This window comes from Eleutherodactylus coqui, chromosome 5 (assembly GCF_035609145.1).
Source record: "Eleutherodactylus coqui strain aEleCoq1 chromosome 5, aEleCoq1.hap1, whole genome shotgun sequence".
Classification (NCBI taxonomy): domain Eukaryota; kingdom Metazoa; phylum Chordata; class Amphibia; order Anura; family Eleutherodactylidae; genus Eleutherodactylus; species Eleutherodactylus coqui.
Genome location: NC_089841.1, coordinates 238943871 through 238966514, shown reverse-complemented (window position 1 = coordinate 238966514; position 22644 = coordinate 238943871). Strand labels below are relative to the sequence as shown.

The following is a 22644-nucleotide window of genomic DNA, read 5'->3' as shown; positions in this document are numbered from 1 at the left end:
AGGACTTCGACTTGACCATTCCAGAACACAAATATTCTTTTCCAACCATTCTGCACTTGATTTACTTGTGTGCTTTGAGTTATTGGCTTGTTGCATCACCCAATGTCTCTTCAGCTTAAGATAATGGACTGCTGCCCTACATTCTCTTTTTAAAAAATGTTATACACCTTAGAATTTACTTTTCCTTCACTGACTACAAGGCATTTTGGCCTTGAGTTAGCTAAGTAATCCCAAACCTTGATGCTCCAACTATGGTGTTTTTTTTCCTCCAAACATAATTGGTGATAAAAAAAACTTCACTTTTTGCCTCATCATAGAACCCTTTTTCTTTAGCACGGTTGGCCCCTCAGGTGGTTGCTGATGGTCTGGACAGCAATGGCTTTCCTTATAGTGTCCTTTCATGAACTCTGTTTTTGTTCAGTATTTTTCTAATAGTGGACACAGATAGTGATTTTTGTAGTTTGGAAAGTTTCCTGTAACCCTTTTACTGTTACCTTTCAGTTCTTTCTTACCACTTTCATGACTGCACAATGTACTCTCTTCGATCTCGTTCACATGAGCGTGGTTTTAGCGCAGAATAGGTGTGTGAAAAGATTGTGCCTGGCTCAGGCGAAAATTGCGTGAACGGGTGATTTCCAGCTATCAAGTCGCAAGATTAATTAGAGGTGAAATTGCCCATTCACACAATTGGGAGCTGCGTGTTATCCAGCTCCCATAGGAGTCTATGGAAACTCCCATGCATCATGCACCAAAGATAGTTCAGGTCCTATCTTTTCACGCACAATGGCCAGTAGATGCGAGCATTGCAGTCGCATGTCCTATCTTTGTAAGCTGCGAGTTTTTTGCATTTCTAAAATTCCTTCATCTGAACATTTCTATAGGAAACCATTGGTTCTAATAGACATGATCTTTACACGCGCCTATTCTGTGCTAAAACCATGCTCGTGTGAACGAGGCCTTAGGGAGAGTAGGAGGTATGAATTTTCATCATTTCCAGCTGTTTTGTCTAATCTCACAATTATCTACACCCAAGTCTGTGGCAATGATTTTGTAGCTATTCTTCAAGTATCTGTATAACACATCTTCTGAGGTCTTTTAAATTTGTTTACATTGAGGCATTGTTCACATGAAGCAATCTTTCTCCAGAAGAACAGATTTGTCATTAACCAGGATTTGTATGACTTTATTTAATGAACAAAGCACCTGTGAAACAAACATGTCCAATCCAATCTCCTTAATTGAAGCACCTTATGCCAATTAGCTCTTGGAGAAGTCATTAACACAGTGGTACAATTACCTTTTCTCCAGGCATTGTGAATGTTTATTCTAAGTGCTCAATAAAAGAAATTAACAGTACAACAGTTTGTGTGTTAATTAGTTAGATTGTGTTTGTTTATAATTGTAACTTATATAACAATCAGAACACATTTTTTTAAGAGTCATTGCAGAAATCAAGGTAATTCCAAAGGATTCATTTTCTGAACAAGAATGGTGTTCGTGGAAGGATACTAGAAAGGAAACGTCTGCTGTCCAAAACAACATTGTGGCCTCTCACATGTATGCGATCTGACCTAGCTGTAACATATTGCTACTTGTTCTATGGACAGAGGAGACGAAAAGGATACTTTTTAGCACAAATGCACAATGCTATATCTGGAGGAAAGCGCAGATTGCACACCAAAACCTCATTCCAACTGTGAAGCATGCTGGAGGGAGCATCATGGCTTGAGGCTGCTTTTCTGCCTGATGGCTTGGACACCTTATGATCATTGGGGGAACACTGAATTGTAAGGCCACCTGTCCATGGCCGTGACGGAATATTGCTAGCGATTTTCCGCCACGGGGGAGGAGGGGGGAGCACTATAAGGTCTCCGCGATGAGCCTATCTAATTAATAGGCCCACCACAGAGAATCGTGCCAAGTTGTGGCATGCCGCGATTTTAATCACGCAAGTGGAGAATCGCTATGATTCTCCGTTTGTGGATGTCGGGCTGCGTTTTCCATTGTTATTCTATGGAAAGCGTGTCATGTGAGCTCCGCGGGCGATTTATCGCTATAAATCTGGCTATGACATCTCGCCCCTGGACAGGCAGCCTAAGGTGTATCAAAACATTTTACAGGAAATGTAAGAGCAATAGTCCATAACCTCAAGCTGAGGAGATGCTGGGTGAAGCAATAAGAAAAAGATCCAAAGAACACAAGTACATTAACCAAAGAATGCTTGGAAAAGAATATTTGTGTTTCAGAATGGCCAAGTCAGATACTTGACTGTAATCCTATCAAGATGCTGGGTAAGACCTGATCCTACCGTCAACATAAATGTCATTTCCTTATGCATTCTGGGATACTTAGAAATAATATGAAGCTGCTGCTCTCCTGCTCTCCGTCCAGCAGCCTTTCTATCACAGTGCTGAAGCTGACAAAGTGCCAGCTTTTGCCACTGCTCCGACCACTGCCGGATGGCAAGTACTGCCGCCTGGGTCAGTGGTCTATGCGTCATAAGTGACGCATCGCCCACTGATTGGCCTGGCCGTGTCTAACCTCTAAAGCCCTCGGAGAGTGCGCATGTGTCCCCCATTCCCGGCACGCTTGCGGGCTTGCCATCAAATCTCAAATGACGTCAGAGGTTAGACGCTGCCAGGTCGGCGTCAGCGTGCAGGAACCGCTGGGAGATGACCCCTCACACGACTGCTAAACAACGGAGGGAAAAATACAATTGGATTAGGTAAGTTTACTTTGTTTTTCTAACTCTTTTCTTTCCACAGGTTGGACTGTGCAGGGATGCAGGGCAGGATGCGGGTGAGTATATTTTTTTTTATTCTTCGGACAGAATCCCTTTAGGATTGTGCCAACCAAAGCCAAAACATGGTTTTTAAAAAATGGTAACAAGTAGTTTTCTACTATGCCTGCATTTCTGATGAATTATGGATAGCCACATTTAGCATATAGGGAGCAGGAGGACAGAATATTCAGAGGACCTGATTTATCAAAACTGCAATTCTGCCTTTGTTGCCAAATGAAAAAATGGTACAGTGGAAAATGGATTGACAAGATGCTTGCAGACGATTATTGGACCCTTTAGATAGAGGCCATTGCCGAAGGACATATAAGATAAAGAAATTGATTAAATGAGTAGTTCTTGTTGGTCATTAACCCCAATGTTACGTCATATAAAAAGTGAATTTTTACTGAAAATTTTCTAGTAATAATGCAAATAGAAAATAAATTGATGCAAATTGGGTTTTTTAGTTGATTTCTGTTTTTTTTTTTCACAGAAGCCTCATATCTCTCCAAAATAGTGGGTGAACAATTCTGCTTCTCAGAGGTGCAGCTCAGTTTGGCAGAGATTCCGTTAGGCTCTGTCTGACCAATCAATGAATTAATATAGCGTTATTTTATGCAATATAATGCGTGCCATAGCAGGTTCTCAAAGTACCCCACCATACCCAGCTCCTGCCCCTGACAACACAAGTCAATCCCATCCTCCTCCTTCAAGTAACATGAGCATATTCAAACTTCTGATCTTGGGTCTTACAAAAAAAAAAAAAAATCGAAAAATACATAACACATTTTTCCCTACAAACCCCTTTTTATGGAAAAAAATTAGGAATAGATATTGCCGGGTTCGTAATGACCTGTTCTATAAAAACGTCTGTTTTTTGCAGCACAGTGAACAGCATGAAATAAAAAATGCCAGAATTGCTATTTTTCATTCATCTACCTCTCAAAAAATGCAATTAAAAAAACAATCAAAAATTCTCATGCACCCCAAAATGGTGCCCATAGAAACTGCAACTCATCTTGCAACAAGACCTCACACGGCTCCTGGGTCATGGAATGTAGTGAGTCAATTCAAATACAATCAATTTGCACTAAAAATTGGTTTTATGTGAAAAAGCAGTATAAAAAAGCCATATAAGGGCGAGCACCCACTGGCGTTTTTTTACCTGCGTTTTGCGTTTTGCGTTTTTCCTGCACAGGCATAGAGATAACATGTGTTCCTGTCCACTGGCGTTTTTTTTGCGTTGCGTTTGCGTTTTTAACATAGGAACTGTCAGTTGCATATGTGTCCCTATTTTTCTCCTAATGCACCCATGAATGTCAATGGAAATTAACGCAAAACGCCCCAAAAACGCGCGGAAAAAACGCGAGAAACGCGTTTTTTCCCGCGGAGAACGCAAACGCCAGTGGGTGCTCGCCCTAAATGTGGTATCACCATAATCATATTGGCCTGCAGAATAACATTAGATCTATATTGTACGGTGTATGCAATAAAAAATAAACAATGGCAGGTTTTCTAGTTTTTTTTTATACCCCCACCCAAAAATATATAAATAAATAAAGAGTTAAATAATACATTATATGTACCCCAAAGTGTACCCCAAAAGCTTATCCTGCAACAATGCTATCTGGTCTGTCCGGCTGCATGCGTAGCTACAACTTCAAGCATACCCTGAAGGTATGCAACCATTGGGGAATCCTGGAAGTTGCAGTTCTACTAAAAGCTCAACAGATCTGGAAGACAAACATTTTGATAGAACTATTAGTTCCAGCATCAGCAGGTTCTGACAGTTGCAGACCATTGACATGCTAGTGGTTTTAATGGGCTGAGCTTGACCTTATCACAGGGGCCAATAAAGGACCAGTCCAATAAAGTCATCACATGGCACTATAACTAGTTTTATTTCTTCCATCCTCCCAGTCCCAGCGTGATGCTGGAAAGTGTCAGATACATACATGCAGGCACTGGAGTCTGTAGGAGTATCCCACAGATCATGCAGATCATGGCTTTACCCTGACAGGAGACTTCAACAGGAGGATGACGGACCATACAGGCGGAAAAATGCCAAGACATGCCCAGCACTGCTCTAGATTGGTTCTGTAACACTGCATGGTCGGAAGTCGTCAGAAACCCACCATCACGCTTGACGCATGGCCAAAGATCATGGGGATCGGGAGCTGGCTTTTTGGAAGTTTACAGACCGGCCTAGGACAATCGTTGAAAAGGTCTAACCACCAAATCTGGGAAGATTGAAGCACATAATTTGCCTCCTTTGACTATCCAGCTGGCTCGTGTCCCCCGCCTTCCTTAATCTTTTTCCTCCGCAATTGCGCAGTGTTTCACGCATCTCCTAGCATATTGCATGCATTTGTGTGCATCCTGATTAACTTCTGTGGGGACTTTTGGCAATTGCACAGGAAAATAGAGCATGCTGCGTTTTTTTGGGGGGAGACGGAAAAGTGCAGGAAAATACGTGCACGTGAAAAGCCCATAGAAATCAATGGCTTCTATTCACCTTGTCTTGCAAATGTGTGAGACCGGCCTAAGTCCTACGGTGTTGACAGGCAATTACATGCCAACCTCTGCAGCTCTCAGATGGAGAACAATTCATATATCACCGTGCACCTATTTTAGTTCTGTTCATCAAATCTCTACTTATAATGTATTTACCAAGAATGGGGAAATAGCTCATGTTAAAAGAATTGTTAGTGAAAGCCAAAGTAAAAATGACAAGCAGAAACCGAAATAATTGGTTGCAGAATAATAAAAAACATCCAATTCTTAAAAAAATGTTGTTTTCTGCAAAACAGTTCGGTGACAGCTTCAGAAAAACTAAATTTAGAGAGGATCCATGACCAAAGTGTTTATTATAGACTAGTGCTGAGGAGCAAAAAGCTGGATTATAGTGTTTATATAAGAAAGGGGGAAAAGAACATAGTGCGACAAATTGTATAGAACGGATTAACAAGTGCATGCTTTTGTGTTTGGTAAAGTTAGAGAGGCTCTAGTTACCCATTATAGTCCGTCAAAAGGAATGCGTTGTCAATGCCATTACCAATAGCGTATGATATTGGTGTCCCATAATTGGTCACATCAGAGGATTTCATCCAGAAGGCGCTGGTGATTGCACTCAGGGTGGGTAACACATTATCAAGCATGACATAGCTGTAGATAGCAGAGACCTCAAACTCCAGGTTAAATCCAGAGGACTGTTCTGCACCAAACATAAACATCTTTAGACTTCCATTGCGAGGACATGAAGAACATACATTTAGGATAACACAATTACATAAAGAAGAAAAAGGTGATTAACCAGCTGAGCAGAGAGAATGGAGAAGACCTGAAAAGGCATTCTTGCAGCACATCCCCAATTCTCAACAATTTCACACCCATGAATCCTTAGACTTAAGGGAATCCGAGCTACTTTGATGCTTTGCAGTGACACTCCTGGATACTTGCTGTGCAGGGAACATAGCTCTACGTGGTTGTGCTGTGGTGCGCTGCACAGCCGGCAGCACTATGCATTTGTAGGACCTTCATTCTTAGCATCAGAGTCCTGGCAGTTATATCCCCACCGATCAGCAAAAATGGTGTATTTCAGCAATATGCTATCACTTTTTGAGATATGTAAGTCTTTTAAGAAAATTGTGTCAATGTGGATTCAAAGCTGAGGAAAATTATGGAACTGGACCCTAACTTTATTGGACCTCCTAATTGACTTGCAGCGCATTTATCACGCAATTTGTGTAGATGCTTTACACAAAATCTAGAAAGGAAAATCAAGTTTTATGGCAAACACATTACTTACTACCAAGGAACCTTGTTACTTACAAGTTAGTTTGTAAGAAAGGTTAAAGAGGTTTTCCAGACAGTGCTGGTTGTCAGTGCCAGGCTGCACACGGGGTCAGAGTGGAAGCTACTGCTCTGACCCCTGTGTAGTGGTTGGTACTTGTAATTGCAGGCACAGCTCTCATTCAAATCAATGTGACTACAGACTGAAATTACGAGCACAGTTCAAATTGACTTCAACGAAAGCTGCGTCTACAATTACGAGCACCGGCCACTACACCGGGGTTGGAGCACTGGAGCTCTGAACCCGGTGTAAACTGGCACCGACAGCCGATCCTACCTGAAAAACCCCTTTAACTCTGTGTTTTCCACATTAGCAACACATGGACTGCAACTATATCTTTAATTATCGGTTGCCTGTTTCTTTAAAAGGGATATCCAGGCAGAAACATATTGAAAACAGCTCAGAGTTGTGACAAAATACAGGTTTATTACAAATTATCTTCCCGATCTGAAACCCCTGTTTCATGTCACTGTGATACAAAAATTTTGATATCAATGGAAACAGAAATTAAAATAATTTTCATTCAGCAAAACTATCTAACATGAGACTGCCCTTTTTGCCCATAGCAACCAATCACAACACAGCTTTTATTTCTCAAAAAGCTGAGGTAAAATGTAAGCTGCACTGTGATTGGTTAATATGGGCAACAAGAACGGTCTTACTGTTAGACCGTTTTGCTAAATGAGGCTTAACAAGTTTTATTCTGCCATAGTCATCACTAAGGTGGTATGAGACACAATGGCTGCCAATGAAGACAGGAGAGCATTTTGTGTCCTTGGATTTTACATCTACCAGTCTGTTATTAGTGTGCAATGTCATTTTTAAACAAATTTTGATGAAGATCCCCTCAGTGGGAACACAATTTGTAAGTTGTACTCCAATTTTAAGGAAAAAGGTTGCCTCTGTAACCATTCTTGTAGGGGCTTACAGATGGTAAGTAGGCCGAGGAAGAGCCTGGTCATACAGGGGAGAAATGTAACTGGGGATAACAGTGCAGTGTAATGACATTGGGAGGAGTCATATGTAGCAGATACATAGGGAAGGTTTGGCACCAATAGGGAAAGCATGTTTGGACATTGTGTGGTTTCTGCTGGAGCTGCCGTTGGCCTCGGGCCCGTGCACCCATCTGGGAGTATTAGGGCCTAGTTCCTGCAAGGTTGGGTCGAGGTGGAGAGTGGTTTGTGATTGTGTATTGCTTGGATGACTGAGATGATCACAACAACATGGGGACAGACGGTGAGCTGGTCAGAGACCTGTTGAGTTGAGCAGCGCATTATTCCGAGTGAGGTAGACATTTCAGTTACATGACAAATTCCAAATAAGCCCATTGGGATTAGTAGGAGTAGAGGATGGGGGTCTAAGTTTGTGGTGTAATTATTATATAGACGTAAGTAGAAATTGGGAGACAGTTGGGATTATGTGAAGCAACATGGTCTGAGTGTGAGTCTTGTGAAGCCAACCGGAGCTGAGAGCATCTGTAACTAATATGAGTCCGGACCTCCTCAAAGTGACAGCAACCATTAAGATTCTGTACTGCTGTGTTTGCAGCCATGTTCAGTAAAGTTGAATTCTTAGCATTTAATCTGATCTGTGATGGCCTTCTTTAAAGGAAAAGGACACATGGGTCGCCACATTACAAATTATAAAAGCACTAACCCAGCTAAAGCAAATAACTGATGTGGAAAGCCAGTCAAAGATCCACCTAGAACTCAGATTCTTAAACTCATGAGTAAGAAAAGTGCAACAAGCTACTTACAAAGAAAGAAGGAAACAGTTTCCTCTGCTTGCTGACATGCAGGAAACTACAAATTACTTTTTATGGCAGCCTAATGATGGCACGTGCAGGTAGCAAAGTATTATTAAGCCCTTTTCATTTTTTTGTGTTTGACTTTGCGCCCCAATTAAAAAGAATCCTAACTTTTTTGTTTCTGACATGGCTGTATAATGGCTTCTTATTTTGCAGGACAAGTTGTGTTTTTCAATGGTACTATTTTATATACCATATAATGTAGTGAAAAACTACTAAAAATCTCTAAGTGGGGTGAAATGAAGTACAAATCAAAACACAAGTGTGCTTTTTTGGGGAGGGGTGGGGATTGTTTTAAAGGCCCATTTACACACACAGATATCTTTCAAAAGAATGAAAGCTCAAGGATCGTTTTGCATAAAGTACTAATAGGCACTAATTGCTATTATTACTTTATTAGCTTCATTTGCATGCAAATGAGCTTCTGGGAGCTGTTGCAGAACTCAGCAGGAGGTTGGAGCTCTGTAATTAGATCCATTGTTCAGCCACAGGCTTCCCGTAGAGAATTCAGCACCATGGACAGCATGCAGTCCTGCTTATCAGCTGTTCTGCTGGCAGGGATGAGAACTGAAAACAGCTGTAACAATGTTATCAGCTGTAATCAACTCTCCACTGGCAGAACACAGCATGCGGTCCTGCTTATCAGCTGTTCTGCTGAACAAAAGGTTTTCAAGCAGAACTGAAAACCGTCGTTCGGCCGAACAGTGAAAGATGGACACATTTAGACACAAGGATTATCACTCCAAAGACGGCTTTTAAGCAAATGTTGACTGATAATCATTGTGTCTAAATGGGCCTTAAGGCATGCAGTGAATTTATATCATTTTGTTTGTTGGGCTGCTTTTAAAAAATAGGATACCCTTTAAAAATTCGGACACCCATAACTTTTTGTCCCATTGATAAGGCCATATGATGACTTGTTTTTTTTAGCAGGGAGAGCTGTAGCTTCTATTGGTACCCTATTTGGGTGCATATAACTTTTTGATAGCTTTTTATTATATTTTATTCTTGGTGTCAGGGTGACCAAAAAAGCACAATTCTGGCACTGTGTATTTTTTTTCACCATGTGGGATACATATTGTGTGCTAGAAGTCTACAGTATATTTGGGCAGTCATGCAGTTGGGTAATACCTGTTTCACACCTGCTTCCTGAAAATCCTGGTGTACATTTACAAGTGTAAGAATTGATGCCATCCGTACACGTAGCTTCGTTAAGGCAGGGGTTGGATTCACATTCATTCACATTGACTTCACACAGCTTTCCGATAAAGCCATCCTTACATGTACACCTAAGGTAAAGTGTAAAAAAGACAGCCTAGATATAATATATATAATGTATATACCCATGCAAAAATAAATACACCTAGAATTCTGAAAATAGAGAGAAACGCTGGTTTCATTTCAAATATGGTGCATTAACTCATTTACATCACTTGGAGGTAATTAATTGCCCTATAAGGCTAGGTGCACACAGCTGTCATAGTGGGGTGAGCCTGAGGAACTTGCATTGGATAGGGATAGACATGACAGGAGTTTTTTCTTGTAGACCATGAGTCCACATGAAAAAACATCAATCTGTATAGCCTAATAAGATATTGTACAATAGGGCCATGTGCTGTCCATGGTATACCTCCAATGGAAGGCTTTGACATACAATCTGCCACTATATAGGCATACCATACAGGTATACAGTATGTCACAGTATAGGCATACAGTGGCTATAAGGTCCTATGGTAAGACAACAATGCTTTCCACCTTGCTAGATAAGGTGCTACCTTGTTACAGACAGCTCAGAGTGCTCATGCTGACCCCTGTCTGCCACTGAAAGCAACTACAATAGGACAATGGAACAATAGAAGAAGGTTGTCAGGTCCAATGAATCACATTTTCATTTGCATCCTGTTGATACTCAGGTGTGTGTAACTTACTTGTGGAAGTTATGGCAACTGGATAATAAAGTAAATGCTAACATGAGCAAAAGGGTCAACATTGACTGATAGGGGAGCTATCGTCCAACAGGTGGAGCTATGCAAGATTATTCCATCATTCATTTACATCACTTTTTCCCAGGGAGCACTGCATGGTCTACACTCTTGATCACGCAAGAAAGTTTCATGAGAAAATCGCAAGTGGAAGCAATGTTTTTGTGAGAAAAAACAGAGTTGGTGCTCAAAAATCGTGGGAGAAAAGACGCGATTTTGTCGCAAACCACCAGTGTGAAAGAGCCCTAAGGCCGGTTTCACTCGGCCAAGAAAATTGCGTGAGCTTTGTGTGTTGCGAGACTCACAAATCTCGCACAAATAGGGACCCTATTCATTTGAATGGGTTCATACACATGAGCAATGTTTTCCTGCATGGCACTGTGATGTGAGGCAATGCGGGAAACACATTGCAGCATGTCCTATCTTTCTGCGATATCGCCGATTGTTTTCAATGGGGCCGGTGACAGCAGAGCTGTCCTAATTAAAAGCAATGGGAGAATTTCGCGATCCTCTGTGACAGCTGCGGCAGGGGGAATCGCTTTCAGGCCTGGTAGGGGGAATCCCTTTCAGCCCCGGCAGGGGGAATCCCTTTTAGCCCTGGCAGGGGGAATCCCTTTCAGTCCCAACAGGGATGAAGGGATTCCCCGTAGCGATGTGATGCTGTTTTCTCATGAAAATGCCTCGCATCCACAGGCCTTTCACATGGTGGAAAGTGTGATATTGGACCATGATTCTTGGCCCGATATCGCCCTCGCCCATGTGAAACTAGGTTTACTAAAATTCAAATTCCCTTTTTAAAATAACAAACACCTAAATAATAGATAACTATAAAAAACATTTGTTGTACAAATTTTGAACCAAAATGCCATAATTTACTGTATATCACATGCAATTCACAATTTGATAGCAGCCCACGTAACCCCAAGATGGAAAGGATCATCCAAGACTCGTGTGAAGATTTCTAGGCTCTCACATAATGTTCCTGCCTGCTTCTACTAGGGATGGAAAAACTGAAATGTCTCACGGCCACAAATTTTATGGTGCTGCTTATATGTGTCCTTTCTACAATGTACTTTTCACACATCATTGTCCATTATCCTGGGCCTTGACTATAGATAATCATAACTACAAGGACCATTTCCCCTCCTACAGATGATCTTCAGTTCTACGGTAAATGTATTGCGATGTTTTATCACCTGAAGCTGTTAATGCCATCAGTGCAGGAAGCCCCATTCTTGCAAGGGCCACTTTGACAATCATCAATATTTTGTTCGCATTGTTTGCCGGTATATCCCGGAGGACACACACATTGAAAGTCTCCTTTCAGATCCTTACATTCACCATTGTTTACGCAAGGCTTTGACAAGCATTCATCTATTTCTATTTCACAATGTGTACCTGGGAAAAAAAATCAAAGAGATTGAATAGGGTGACACAAATAAATACAAGGAAGGGCATCCATGACCCCCTCCACTTTACGCAATTTAGTAGAACATAGCACTCGCCAACTCACGACCTGTTTTTTTTTTTTTTACTTTGCTTCTTTGTAACTTGTAATAGTGTTTGTTACATAGTAAATGGGCATATGCTATAGTACCTCGTGCCGTAGTGACTGTGCACTGGAGTAAATCTCTGGGTTACAGTAAAAATGTCGAAGTTATGAATATTTTCCTCAAATAATTGAAAGCTATAGAAATAGGAAAAGTATATATTACCCGCGTATAAACTAGACAGAGTGTCACCTGGATGTGTCATCCAATAGCTGTCAGTTGCATTGTCAGGAGTGGCATTAAAGCATACCTAACTTTTCAGACAAGTTATACTCATCTCATAGTCTGTGTGTGACTCATTACTCTTGTAATACATGTACCTTCATTCATTTTGGTTTTCTTTAACCACTGTAAATCAAGCTCCTCTGCAATCCACTGCTTGTCATCAGGCATTCAGCTTCCCTAGCTGGGATGCTAGGACATTTTCTTAGCTGTGGTGGAGGGGCTATTTTCACAGACCTTGCCTTAAGAGTTACGCATGCTTTAAGTTAGAAGTTACTCTATTTAGCATGGCAACTTTGGTCACACAACATGAAGATTATAGTGTTGTGCTGCAACATCACATCTAGTGATTGTCAATCGGGTCACATTACGACCTGCGACCTAAGATAACTGATAGGAAAGTTGCAAAACTGTTGCATGTTTGCTCACAGGTCGCATTAAACTTTGCTATCATAGACTGCAGTATGTATGACTACCCTGTGGTCTGCCTGCAATTTGGCTATATTTTAACTGCCAAATAACAGTCATAAAAAAGCCAATCAAATGTTTTGGGGTTTTTTTTGCGTGACTTTTCTTGGGACTTCATGTTGTGTGACCAAAGTCACTGTGTAGCCCTAGCTAAAGTGTCACTGTTTGGAATTTTGGCCTAATAGAATGATTGCATTAAATATTAATATTACATTTAGCTAAGGCCTTATTCACATGACCGTATATATGGAGTTATTGAGCCGTGTCAAAAAAAATCGCCCCAAAATTGTGACCATCTGAAGCATTTGTCCATACTTGTTTAAACTGCTCTTGTCTCATGACAAGATGATTTGTTCTGATGATGACACCAGCAGTCCAAGAGGGGGCTTACAATTCCTGATGTTTTTATTGGAATTGTCTGATTTCTATAGAGCATGACCGTGTTGCTGTACACAAAAGTATAGAATGGAATGATAATACACTCTTTGTAAAAACAAATCCAACACCTAGAGAAGTTGTCATTTTGCAGCAAAAAATTGCATTGAGTTACATCTCAGGCAGATATGCAAATGATTAGAGTTATGGCGTGATTAGAGGAACAGTCTTGCATCCAAGCTAGAGGCGGTACAACAGGGTACTAGAGCATCCATGCCCGCCATATCACATCTTGTATCCAAGCTAGAGGCGGTACAACAGGGTACTAGAGCATCCATGCCCGCCATATCACATCTTGTATCCAAGCTAGAGGGGGTACAACAGGGTATTAGAGCTTCTGTGCCCACCCGTATCACATCTTGTATCCAAACTAAAGACAGTACAACAGGGTACTAGAGCCTCAATGCCCACCTGTATCACATCTTGTATCCAAGCTAGAGGTGGTGCAACAGGGTACTAGAGCATCCATGCCCGCCATATCACATCTTGTATCCAGGCTAGAGGCGGTACAACAGGGTACTAGAGCCCCCATGCCTGTCTGTATCACATCTTGTATACAAGCTAGAGGCGGTACAACAGGGTACTAGAGCCTCCATGCTTGTCTGTATCACATCTTGTATCCAAGCTAGAGGCGGTACAACAGGGTACTAGAGCCTCCATGCCTGTCTGTATCCCATCTTGTATCCAAGCTAGAGGTGGTACAACAGGGTACTAGAGCCTCCATGCCTGTCTGTATCCCATCTTGTATCCAAGCTAGAGGTGGTACAACAGAGAACTAGAGCCTCCATGCCCACCTGTATCACATCTTGTATCCAAGCTAGAGGTGGTACAACAGGGTACTAGAGCCTCCATGGCTACCTGTATCACATCTCGTATCCAAGCAAGAGGCGGTAGAACAGGGTACTGGAGCCTCCATACCCGCCTGTATCACATCTTGTATCCAAGCTAGAGGCGGTACAACACGGTACTGGAGCCTCCATGGCTACCTGTATCACATCTTGTATCCAAGCTAGAGGCGGTACAACAGGGTACTAGAGCCTTCATGCCCACCTGTATCACATCTTGTATCCAAGCTAGAGGCGATACAACAGGGTACTAGAGCCTCCATGCCTGTCTGTATCACATCTTGTATCCAAGCTAGAGGCGGTACAACAGGGTACTAGAGCCTCCATGCTCACCTGTATCACATCATGTATCCAAGCTAGAGGCGGTACAACAGGGTACTAGAGCCTCCATGCCCACTGGTATCACATCATGTATCCAAGCTAGAGGCGGTACAACAGGGTACTAGAGCCTCCCTACAAGGGGTCAGTTCTTCACAATAACTGATGCTTTTGCTCCGATATTGCAATCACTTATATCAATGTTACAATCACACAGAGAAAGTTTCATTCGATTCCGACAACCTCTAGGGGAGGGAGGTTTCTGGCAATGAGTGTACATGTGTTTGCTGTACTTTTCACATGTGTCTCAGCCATTTATGTACATACGGTATTACATACAACAGAACCTTGCATTGACCTGCATTCTGTCTGTAAAAAAGTAAGGCAGAACCACAAAGAGCTGTTTTTATTTGTGCGGATCATAACAGTACATAAAGACTACTTAATGCTATCCAAGGTCACTTGAAGCATGCAATATCATCTAATAAGTAGCCTTCTAGCAGGCAATGCCATGGGATCATAATAACTATCTTCTCTGATACTGAGGTGGATTAATGCTGAGAGCAGACAATAGACATCTGCAGTGAGCCATGGTGCTGAGAAAATTGGCATTTACTGTTCTCTGCAGGTGCCTAAGACAGAACGCTGAGGCTGGCGAGATCTGCAGGATGTTATTCTCTTTTTATCCTACGAAAATCAAAAAGATTAACTCGTTTATGATTGTTTATGAAAGTTGAATGTATTGCACATAGACAACAATGCTGATATGAAGGCAGCGAAGAAATATCAAAGCAGATGCCCAGGAATAAAAGAAATCTGATATTAGCCAAGGTGACCTGGTTAATATCCTCATCAGCTGGATGTCTTGGGTTTTAGGCATAATATATGCAAAACATCCCATTGTCATTGTGGGAAGCAATAACAGGTTGTTATGCTATTAAATATGAGAAGAAAGCGCACAGCAATAACAGACCCTTTCTGCTCACCGGAGGCTTCGAAAGAACGGAACTGAAAGGGCAGTAATGAATACAAAGTAAGGGGTTAAACCAAGCTGTGCAATATTACGGATCACATCCACAAAGGTGGTATGCACAGGGCAGTCGGATATAGTACAGCTAGACTTTATATCAATCAATGCAGAAGAATCTACAATAGCCAATGTCCCACTATGGATGCACTTGTGAGCAATATGGAAATGAAATATCTAATGAGAATATTCTCTGTGGCTGTGATTGGTTCATCAAGTGCCGCAGTGATTAGCTGAACCACGGCGTTCGAGAACAAATCAGAGCAATCGCTTGCTGGAGGTGGGGTTTACAAACCCTATTACCAGCAAGTGATCTCCTCTCGGTGCTGCGAACTGCAAGGAAGTCTGCCGGAACTGCGAAGACCAGCAGGAGGGACCCGGACGGCACCTGCTAGGTAAGTACTGCTTTTTTTCATGTAGTGTAGCAAGGGCTTATTTTTGGGGTAAGGCTGATATATCACCCCAAGAATCATGGTAAGACTTATTTTAGGGGTAGGTCTTATTTTCAGGGAACACAGTATAATGGCGCAGGAAAACGGAACCCCTGAGTGCAAATGTGATAGTAGCCTAAGGGCAGCTTCACTGGGGTGTATCTGTGTGAGCACAATTTGCACGAGCAATATGCAGAGAATATAACCCATTGATTTTAATGGATCCATACACATTTCAGCATTTTGCAAGTGTGGAAAAGAGCACAGCATGCTCTACGTTTGTACGTATTTGCACACCACTATGGAGCTGCAAATGCGTGTGCAATACGCAATTCCACTGGTGAAAGAACAAATCTGGAATTCATTAGGCCAAATAGCCGTTTATTTGGGTGTGATTGTGTCCCGTGTGCAAAAAAAACATGCACTGCAAGAACAAAAAGTACAGCCAAATACACCAATTGCACATATGCTGAAGTGAAGCCGCCCTAGGATGTGTTTGAGCACAGAGCATCCTTTTATCATCTCATATAGATCTCATTCAACTTGTAAGTTGAATTCTTTTCTCTAGTAGGTTCTCTTCACATCTCATTTGTTTCCTCCCATTGGAGGTATATATTATACATCCAGAGTATTTCCCACTGTTTTCCCACAATTTGGGGCATATTTATCATCTTTTTTGGTGCAAATATGTGAAAAATGAAATTTGGACTGAACCCCACATACTGTAAGCAGAGGCTTCAGTATGCAAAGCACAACCCATTCACTAACATTTCTCCCCCTTCATCATTTGTGTTTTATCCGGTTTGAGGCAGTTGATTCAAGATTTTCTTGTCCTTTAATAAGTTTGTCCAAGGACAAAAACTGGTCCGGGCGGACAATTCGTGCAATCTCAATTTGTCCTATATATCACTAGGTCCAACCTAGATTTTATCCACTTAGCATTGGAAACGCAAAAGTAATTCTGAGCCACCTCCCATCAAGTCTACGTATGTTGAAAGAAGCTCCCACCTGCAGAAGCAGGTCATTCGGTAAAGAATTATGAATACATTCATAATTTTATTGTACAAGTTTGGTAAAAAGCAATTCGTTGCTCCACCACAAGATGTCCCACAAGTCACAAAGGATTTATTCTGGGGCTTGGCAACTTGTGTAGATCCATCAATGAAAGCTCTTCCGCCAAAGAGCTTTCAGGCATTGAATTTGATGTTCTTCATTTTGCTTTTCTGACTTACAGTCAAGAATGAATCATTTCAGACACTTTTGCTTATGACTTATCTATAAATCCATATAACTCCACGTAAATCATTGACAAGCCAAAGGAATGCCAAAGACACAATTAGGTTATAATTATATACAAATACCTCCATATGAAATCAGAGTCTTATGGAGTTACTGGAGAGCCCTATACACTTCTATGTCTCAGAGGTTCTGTGGAGCCATAATGCACTATTATTTATGAGCCCTTAGGCTGGGGTCACATGCGGCAGAAATTCAACATGCTTTTTTAAACCTGAGACTAAGCAGCAAAGGGGACGAGTTTTACAAAAATCTCATTCACACGCTGCGGACAGTCCGCTGTGGACAAGCTGCACGGAAACTGACAAGTGCACAGAATTCAAATCTGCGACATGTCAATTGTATCACCGTTTCCGCTGCGGACTCTCTTTTCTTTATGGGGAGAGATTTCAGTAGCTGGATACAAACAGAAAAGTCACTTCAAACCCGCAACAATTGGTGCGGGTTTTGAAGCAGCCTTTCTGCTGCGGAAATCTCGCAGAATGTCCGCAGCATGACCGCATGAGGATTTCCGTGCCGTGGGAACCCAGCCTTAGTCTTAGATTAACTGCATACTGAAAAATGAGTGATCTGAGTTTAACCTCTTCCAACACTGAATCTAAGGGCCCTTTTAGAGGAGCCGATTCTCATTTGAATGAACAAGTGACGTCACTACTAAAGGCCCGACACTCTTCCCCGCACATACTCGCTCTCATGCTGCTGCACGGGAGCTAGTATCTCTGGCTCACAGTGGAGCGACTGGAGGAGATTTCTCTCCTTGCTCTCCCCCGCCCATCTCCATTGACTTAACATAGCAGCTGTTCAGTGCTGAACGGGTGCTATTTACACTGAGCGATCAGCGATCAGCTCATCGTCCATCATTTATGCTGCATAAATGATGGATGATGAGCTAAACGATGATTGTTCAATGTACATAGCAGCCACTCAGAAATGAACGGCTGCTATGTTAAGTCAATGGGGAGGGGCAGGGGAGCACAAGGAGAGAAATCTCATGCAGCCTCCCCGGCCCCATGCTGGCCACACTGTGCGCAATAGCACAGGAGCGAGTGTATGCGGGGATGAGTGTTAGGCATCGTTTGCCCGACATTTGTCCCATCTAAATGGGCCTTAACTCATTCGCACTCATCCAGTCTGTTTAGACAGGCAAATCCATTGTTGGCTCATCAAATGAGAATCTTTCAGAATCCTTCAGTCCCTGTGTAAGCAAATACAAGGATGAACGATTGCTGTTTAAGCCGGATGATAAGGGAATGAGCCTACGATAATTTTTACGCCTCAGAAAATGACCAACGGACAAAAGCGAGTGATTCTTGTTCAGTCATTGGCTCATGTTTACACTGAATGATCATTGTTCATTTTCACTAGTTTGACCGATTTTTCGAACGATGATAGTTATCTCTAAAAGCACCCTAAGGCAGGGTCTAATAGGTTTTCACTTCAAACAGAAGTATTGCAGTGTATTACTAAAGTGATCAAAGGATTGCCTGGTAAAGTCCCCTAAAGGGACCAAATAAAAATGTAAACTAAAAGTTAAATAAAGTGTATAGAAAAATATTTAAAAAAACTGATACAAAAAGCAAACTCTATTTAACCCTCACACAATGGGGCAGATTTACTTATCCTATCTAATACTTAGCGTAAACTTGGACTACACAGCCTAAATATATGCCCCATTTATCATAGAGACTCATGCTAGATGATAAATAGGGTGCAACTTTAAACACTTTTGTCTAAATTTACCCATCCTATTCTTTGGATTAGCTGGCATACGGTGTTGTATTTAAGACACACCCCTTTCATGTGAAAGATGACTTTTTCAATAAGCCATAACCGCTTGTTCAGCTAAGTGCATCAAGTGTTTAAAACACAATTAAGTTGATGCAAGTCATATAAAGTGCAAGTTTTTGGGGCACAAATTAAGCCAGATTTATGCTTCATGTAACTTAGTAAATCTACCCCTTTGTTTTATTATTGAAAACAAGAAAAAATATTAAAAAGTCTAGATATTTGGTCTTGTCCCATCCGTAATTACCTGCACTATAAAATGAACTAATTATTTATCCTGCATTGTAAAATCTGTTATAAAAATAACCACTAAAGAACAAGGACAGAATTGCTGTTTTCTATTCATCCTGCTTCGTAATAACAGGAATAAAAAGTAATCCAAAAGTCTTATTTACCCCGAAGCTTTACCGATGAAACAAGTCATCCTGCAAAAATAAAACAAGAGCTCACATGGCTCCGGTGACAGAGAAGTAAAAGTCTTATTGGTCTTAGAATGTGGTGACACAAACCCATATTGTCCTGGAAAAATGTTTTTGTTATGCAAAAATAGTAAAATATGACAAAAACCATATAAATTTACTATAATATATTTAACATCGAAATGCGTTGACAAATATGATTCTGCTGTTTATACTGCATGGTGAACACTGAAAATGAAGGTGAAATGGCTATTACTTTTCACTCCTCATCAACAAATAAATAACTAAAACTTAATCAATGCATTATATGTAGCCCAGAATGTGCCAATAAAATATGGAATTAATTCCACTTCCGCAAAAAAAAACAAGCCATACTTTGTCAACATCAGTGGAAAATGAAAAAGATTTGGTTTTAAGAATAAGAAAATGAAAAAACAACAACCACCAAAAAAAAAGAAAAGCTGCATCGCAAAGGCCCACACAAGGGTGCAGCCTATAGGGCTAAAAAAGCATCAAAGTGACATATCTTAGCTGTCTTGATATACAAACGGTGTTCAGAGAGCGCCTCAGGGTCGCCAATTGGTTGTTTAAATGGAACAGTTCTTATCCTCTGGACATGGGGAGAGCTGCAGAAACAATTTGGGGTTTGAGCGTCCCCCAAGTATATTCGGGGGTTGAGCTTCCCCCAAGTATAAAATATATAGAAAAGGAAACTATTAATAAAAAGAATTCTGCGCTCTTGAGCTGTAAAGTTCAACAACCAAAATTGTCACAAGACCAGAAAAGGAATGGCACTTACTGGAGAGGAGGGGGATTTCTGGCCATCACATCCCCCTCCTCTCGGGTAAGTGCCATTCCTTTTCTGGTCTTGTGACAATTTTGGTTGTTGAACTTTACAGCTCAAGAGCGCAGAATTCTTTTTATGAATAGTTTCTTTTTCTATCTATCTTAGCTGTGTACAACAATGATTAATATGAACATACTGACAGTTTTTCTTCAGCTCTACACGATCACCTCTAATATTTCTGCTTGTGTTGAATGTCTTTCTAAATTGGGAATTACAAATCAATTGTATTCTGTATCGAACGGGAAAGGCTTGTAAAACGTACCAAGAAATCCATTTGCGCATCGGCAGTGATACATGTTTATGCTGTCTATGCACGTGCCCTCGTTTCTACATGGACTGGAGGCACATTCATTAATATTTTCTTCGCATAAAGAACCTTGAAAAAAAGAATAATTTAGGACAAATATTAGTTCATTAGTGAAATAGGTAAGCAGTGTTCCATATTTATTACAACGCATCACATAATCACTTGTGAAGAATGACTTATACAGAATGCAACTTTTGTCTATTGTTATACCAGTATGACTTCTAAACTTTGCCAAAGGGCTTTATCCATTGTAGATAGTTATGATCTATCCAATGCCAGAGATGGAGCTCTATCTATAGGGAGAATTTCAGATTGAAATTCAATTTCTGATTGGATGTGGCAACTAGAGGTTGCCTCACCTAAGAGAATGGGAATAAGTAACCCACAGTTCTCCTGATTAAGGAGGTTGTCCCACTTCTAGCTGTCTTGCTGCAGGAAGCAGACTACTCAGTACACTGTGCAGTGTACGGAGCTGTCCATTTCCTGCAGCAAAACAGCTAGAAGTGGGACAACCAGTTTAAGTTAGCCCCAGGTATCTTATCTATGCACTTGTCTCAGAGATTGGAAATCACCTACTCCCCTGATTAACACTCCAAAGAGGGGGACAAACATGCACACTCAATTTATGGTAGTTACAGAAATAGCTGAGCATTTCACAATTCCCATAAACTACAATGAAAGCCACACACATATGTAGCTATCTATTTGCCTCTTCTCCTCCTTCTGGAATACCAACCCTTTCAGACATTTATGATATACGCTATGGATTTGCAATACATGTTTCAGATGCCCCTTTAATAGGAACAATTTAAAGGGGTTTTTCCACTACCAAAAATTGCATCACAGCCACTCTGTACTTCCTAGTTGCTGCTGACCAGGGCATGTGACTGCTGCAGCCAATCACTGCTATAGAAGGTCACTGCTGTGGCCAGTGATTGGCTGCTACAGTCATAGATCCTGGTCATCAGCAACCAGGAAGTATAGAGTGGCTGTGATGCAATTTTGGGTAGTGGGAAAACCCCTTTAAGTAAAACTAATTCAATGTGTTATACTAAGTGCAGGGACTCAGGCGGCAGTGCATGATTTTGCTACTTAAACAGCTCTAAAAGAGAATACCAGTTACTTTACTTTACATAATGGAACTGCAAGCTTTCGGATCTCACAGGGTCCTTCCTCAGGCATAATGCAACCGCAAGCTTTCGAACCTCACAGGGTCCTTCCTCAGGCATAATGTAACCACAAGCTTTCGGATCTCTCAGGGTCCTTCCTCAGGCCTATTGGTTCCATTTTGCCTGAGGAAGGACCCTGAGATGTCCGAAAACTCGCGGTTCCATTATGCCTGAGGAAGGACCCTGTGAGGTTCAAAAGCTTGCAGTTCCATTGTGCCAGAGGAAGGACCTTGAGAGGACCAAAACCTCACTATAACATCATGTATTTTTGTTAGCCAATCAAAAGGTATCATATCTAGAAGATTACTTGGTTTCTCTTACTGAGAACAATCATGTTTAGTTTTATAAAAGACACACGTTAAATAGTTATGCCCCTGAATCGAATACATACATCCACATCGCTCTCTTCCGTTGTTCTTATAAAGGATAGAAGCTACTAAAAATTGAACTGCGGGCTGCATGTAAACCCCTTGAAAATACAGAATTATATAAATTTAATTAAAACTATTATGTTTTTTTAAGTATTCAGAAAGTTAAAGTGGCCACAAGCTACTGAAAATCACACCAACGACCTAATGCTGTATGACTTTTTAATCATCACTGAAGCAGTTTTCTTTTTTACCTCTGAAGCCAGCGGGACAATGGCATTCAAATTGTCCAACCCCATCATTACAAATTCCGTTGTTTCTGCATGGCATGGATTTGCAGTCATCAATGTTAATTTCACACTTTGTACCTGAAAGCAGAATAATAAATTACAAAAGCAGATGCATATTATTGCTGCTATAAGAGGGTGCATACGTACAGATTTCCAAATAAATGGTCTGAACAAATGTCTCATTCTAGCAAAACAGAAACTTCACTTGGCAGATAGGGCACAATGATCATTTGCTGGAAGTTAACAACAAAAGCTACGCAAGTTATTTATACCTGGCCTATTTTAATTCCAGCAATTGTTAATTATCATTGACTTCACTGACAATACATATAAATGGAGGTGGGCGAAGTGGAGGGAAAAGAAGGTATTATTTTATTGGAAGGATGTAATAAATCTGCCAACTATCATCTCTAGAGGCAGATTACTAATGGTGACATCACTGC

At 41.2% G+C, this 22644-nt stretch overlaps 1 protein-coding gene across 2 annotated transcripts in view; it reads right to left on the bottom strand.

Moving 5' to 3' along the window:
• Positions 1-22644, bottom strand: part of SVEP1 (sushi, von Willebrand factor type A, EGF and pentraxin domain containing 1) — a 293083-nt gene that overhangs the window by 85530 nt on the left and 184909 nt on the right. For both annotated transcript variants that reach the window (XM_066604385.1, XM_066604384.1), the window contains exons 22-26: positions 22166-22279; positions 20330-20443; positions 11621-11822; positions 9574-9731; positions 5795-5996 (exon numbers count right to left, since the gene is read on the bottom strand). In XM_066604385.1, coding sequence (XP_066460482.1) covers positions 5795-5996; positions 9574-9731; positions 11621-11822; positions 20330-20443; positions 22166-22279 — 790 coding nt within the window. The remainder of the gene's footprint in view (positions 1-5794; positions 5997-9573; positions 9732-11620; positions 11823-20329; positions 20444-22165; positions 22280-22644) is intronic.